Source organism: Moschus berezovskii, chromosome 14, assembly GCF_049115385.1.
Source record: "Moschus berezovskii isolate FMDL1 chromosome 14, NW_MosBer_1.0, whole genome shotgun sequence".
NCBI lineage: Eukaryota > Metazoa > Chordata > Mammalia > Artiodactyla > Moschidae > Moschus > Moschus berezovskii.
The window spans coordinates 83,521,494-83,526,320 of record NC_142473.1 but is presented as its reverse complement, the minus strand read 5'-3'; the positions used below and the strand labels follow the sequence as shown (position 1 = coordinate 83,526,320).

The window sequence follows — 4,827 nt, the reverse complement described above, 5'->3', positions numbered from 1 at the left end:
TAATGATGGCAGCACACTGTGTTCTACCCTGTGAATGAGGCAAAACCCAAGCCTCAGAACTGTTTCAGCAATGATGCCGTGGGGAAGAGTGATTCTTAAGAGAAGCCGAGCAGTGATAATCACGTTACCTCGCCCACCTTATAAGTCACCCTTTTCAGTGGCAAGAGAAAGATTTTCTGAGACCATGTTGATGAGCATTGTTAGTGGAAAGCAGACACGACAAGCCAGCTATTTCGTTCTGAGGCTTTTCTCCCTAACGTGAGCCACAGCATTTTCTTTGTCTTCCCAGTGACAGAGAAAGTAGACATTGGATTATCTACTATTATCTCTTATCTACTGTTATCTACTAATTGGTGGTGGTGACATCAGAAAGCAGAGAGGAGTGCTGAGTGACCTGGGTTCCAGCTGCACCTCCACCACAAACCATCAGTTCACCTTTGGACCATCTGCACCTCATCTTTGTGAGTCTTAAATCCACCGCCTTTAAAACAGAGACAACTGGAAAGGATGATTTTAAATGCCTTAGTGTTTTCAGGAAATAAGAGGGAAGTGGGTAATGGAGCAAATTCTCAGCTGCTTGTGAATGAATGATGCCCTTTTGCGTTTTCTCCTAATACTAGTCTAAGAAACTCTCAGCTCAGATGCATTCCTGCAATCAACAGCACCCCCCAGTGTGAGATCTGCCTAAATGAGAAAAGCAATTTTAATCTCATGCAGGAGTTTAAGCACATGAAACAGTGACATTTGGGTTGATATGCTTGGAGCTGGTCTAGGTGACCCTTTAATAACTCGCCCAGGTCCACCACTTCATGATATTAGGACGGAAAAGAACAAAAACAAAGACAGAACACCTGACGACATACTCGGGTCCTCAGATCCAATAAATGGAAGTTGTCGTCCATGGCATTGATGACGGTGACTTCAGCGATACCATTGCTGGAGTGGTTGTCATATCCAGGCTCTGTGCAAACACTTGACATGCACTGTTTTCACTGACTGCTCTTTGCAGACTCAGGGTGTAGCAGTACTCTTATTTTCATGTTATAGGTAAGAACATTGGCTTTGAGGAAATTGTCCATGATTACACAGAAAATAAATGGTACTGGAAATATTCAAACTTAAGTGAGTTTATGTATCAAGATACTGTGGTGAAACCCACAGACTCTATAGCAGAACGGCCTGGCACAAGTCTTAACTCTGCAACTTATTAGCTGAGTATGCTTCTGTAAGTTTCTAAATGTGTCTCTCACTTTCTTCCTCTGAAGAAATGAGGAGAAAAATAATAATCTATCTTGTGGGGATGTTATGAGGATTAAATGAGCTTATATATTTAAAGCACTTAGGACAGTGCTTGCAAAGGCTAAGTGTTACACTGGTGGCACTTATTACTGACATTCATGCTCTTGGCCATAATGTTCTCCTCTGAAAAGGTCGTAATCAGATTTGTTTCCTGCAGAAACTGTATTTGACTTTGTAACCAAGCTTAGAAAGAAAGTGTGCAGCTTCCTGATCAATACAAGGGTCTTCTCACCGCACTTCCTATATTTGCCCGTCTCTTCCTCTGACACTCAATGATTCTCCTTTCGTGCATATCATACTGAGCATCAAATCCTCAGCAAAAGGAGAGATTTAGTCACTTATTTCACACCAGTCAGAATGGCTGCTTTCCAAAAGTCTACAAGCAATAAATGCTGGAGAGGGTGTGGAGAAAAGGGAACCCTCTTACACTGTTGGTGGGAATGCAAACTAGTACAGCCACTATGGAGAACAGTGTGGAGATTCCTCAAAAAACTGGAAATAGAACTGCCATATGATCCAGCAATCGCACTCCTGGGCATACACACCGAGGAAACCAGAATTGAAAGAAACACATGTACTCCAATGTTCATTGCAGCACTGTTTATAATAGCCAGGACATGGAAGCAACCTAGATGTCCGCCTGAAGATGAATGGATAAGAAAGCTTTGGTACATATACACAATGGAGTATTTTTCAGCCATCAAAAAGAATGCATTTGAATCAGTTCTAATGAGGTGGATGAAACTGGAGCCCATTATACAGAGTGAAGTAAGCCAGAAAGAAAAACACCAATACAGTATACTAACGCATATATATGGAATTTAGAAAGATGGTAAACTTAACCCTGTATACGAGACAGCAAAAGAGACATAGGCATATAGAACAGTCTTTGGGGTGTGGGAGAGGGTGAAGGTGGGATGATCTGGGAGAATGGCATTGGAGCATGTATATTATCATATGTGAAATGAATCACCAGTCAGTCCAGGTTCGACGCGTGATACAGGATGCTTGGGGCTGGTGCACGGGGATGACCTGAAGGGAGGATATGGGGAAGAGGAAGGTGGGAGGGGGGTTCAAGAAGGGGAACACATGTACACCCGGGGCGAATTCATGTCAATGTATGGCAAAACCAAACAATATATTAATGTAAGGTAATTTGCCTCCAATAAAAAAAAAATGAAAAATAAAAAGATTTATGTTTCCAGGAAAACAATAGATGGTTGGTGGGTGGGATGAGTGACAGTTTTTGTTTAATCAAATCAAGACTAGCACAGATATTTCCTTTATATAATTAGGAGAATAAAGCATGAGTAGGAATACTTTGTCAGATGAGATTCTTTTTTTTTTTTTTTTTACTTTACATTATTGTATTGGTTTTGCCATACATTGACATGATTCTGCCCCGGGTGTACATGTGTTCCCCATCTTGAACCCCACTCCCACCTCCCTCCCCATCCCATCCCTCTGGTTCATCCCAGTGCACCAGCCCCAAGCATCCTGTATCATTCATCGAACCTGGCAGATGAGATTCTAATTTACAAGGACATTGGTTAAGACAGAGTATCTCTTCTTCATCCTCCTGTAACTTCCTTTATGTTGTGAATAGATGGATAATCATTTAATAGCATCTTTCACTGCTGGTCACTTTTTTAACTTTGACTCATCCCTGTAGACTATAGAAGGACTGGAAGCATTTAACTAGAAGGATTTCACCAGGTCCAGGGAAAGTAAAGCCCAGACACGCATATAATGTGTAAAGCAAGGGGGGAGAGTAATTTAACTTCTTATATGTGATACTGCCCACAGCACAGGCAGAGGTGGGAGTCAATGAACAAGGAGAGAAACCGAGAACTCGGGCGCCTCCAGCTGCAAGCAAGTCAGTGTCTCCTACTCCGCTTCAGTTTGCTTTGCATCAATTTCTGTTACTATCGGAAGCACAACAGAAAATGTAGCAACCCCACTGCAAAGAAGAAGAAATAGTTAATCCAAAGGGTGTGAACTACGCATGCAGAGATTCCAGAAGAGCCTAACTATTCATGGGTTTCTTGAGAGCCATTGTATCTATGTGGAACCCAGCTGAAAACTGTCAGAGATGTTTTCTGGTCAAATTAGAAAATCGATGTCCACCAAATAGTCCATTTGACAAAATAAATTCTAGATAATTAAATAATTATTTTCATATAATAACTTAGATCTCTATTACCCAGCGATGCTAAAGTTAACAGACATGCTTACATTTTGTGGTTAACGGAATGAATTGGTACACAAATTTTGGAACAGAAAGGGTTAAGAGGGTAAAGAGAAGTGGGTTTGGCTAACGGAAATCTTGTAACATTTTGTTTCTCTCTTGACTTTATAGGCAAAGCTGTACTTACATCCTCAGTGTCCTTGGACTCTATGGAAATACCACACAATATCACAGAATTTTTCATGCTGGGCCTTTCACAGAACCCAGAAGTACAAAGAGCTCTCTTTGTGGCCTTTTTGACCGTATACGGGATCACAGTTTGTGGCAATATTCTCATCGTGATCACCATTACCTATAGTCCCACCTTGGTTTCCCCTATGTATTTTTTCCTGGCCAACCTGTCCTTTATTGATACCTGTTATTCTTCTTCTATGGCCCCTAGACTCATAGCTGACTCCTTGTATGAGGGGAGAGCCATCTCCTATGAGGGTTGCATGGCTCAGCTCTTTGGAGCTCACTTTTTTGGAGGTGCTGAGATCATCCTGCTCACAGTAATGGCCTATGACCGCTACGTGGCCATCTGCAAGCCCCTGCACTACACGGCCGTCATGACCAGGCATCTCTGTGCCCTGCTGGTGGGGCTGGCTTGGCTGGGGGGTTTCCTGCATTCCCTGGTCCAGCTCCTGCTGGTCCTGCAGTTGCCCTTCTGCGGGCCCAATGTGATCAATCACTTTGTCTGTGACTTGTACCCCTTGCTGGAACTTGCCTGCACCGATACCTATGCCATCGGGCTGCTGGTGGTGGCCAACAGTGGCGTGATCTGCCTGTTGAACTTCCTCCTGCTGGCTGCCTCCTACCTCGTCATCCTGCGCTCCCTGAGGTCCCACAGTGCAGAGGGGAGGCGCAGAGCCCTCTCCACCTGCGGGGCCCACTTCACGGTTGTTGTATTGTTCTTCGTGCCCTGCATATTTACTTATATGCGGCCATCATCTACTTTATCTATAGACAAAAACATGGCAGTATTTTACGGTATCCTGACTCCTATGTTGAATCCACTCATTTACACTCTGAGAAATGAAGAGGTAAAGAATGCTTTGACAAAGTTCTTCACACAGTAAGATCTTAAATGTAGCTGATAAGTTGGAAAGTAGGAAATAAAATGACTTTATTTTGGAAAGAGGAACAAACCAAAACCTGTTACTTATTGCCATATACATCTTAATCCATCTTATCCATTCTTTCACCTTCACAGACTTTATTGATTTACTTAGACTTTCATATGAATTGCCTGATTTGATAATAAAACAACTACATGAAATGCATATGGCATGAATGATTAT

At 42.5% G+C, this 4,827-nt stretch overlaps 1 protein-coding gene across 1 annotated transcript; it reads left to right on the top strand.

Moving 5' to 3' along the window:
• The first annotated feature begins 3,693 nt into the window (after positions 1-3,693).
• On the top strand, positions 3,694-4,605 carry LOC148775697 (olfactory receptor 4C3-like). Its single transcript, XM_088843536.1, has one exon. The coding sequence runs from the start codon at positions 3,697-3,699 to the stop codon at positions 4,603-4,605; it is 909 nt and encodes a 302-aa protein (XP_088699662.1). The 5' UTR covers positions 3,694-3,696.
• The last annotated feature ends 222 nt before the right edge of the window (positions 4,606-4,827 follow it).

Excerpts from the sequence above, each read along its gene's own strand:
- LOC148775697 (XM_088843536.1), top strand. The coding sequence starts at position 3,697 with ATGGAAATACCACACAATATCACAGAATTTTTCATGCTGGGCCTTTCA.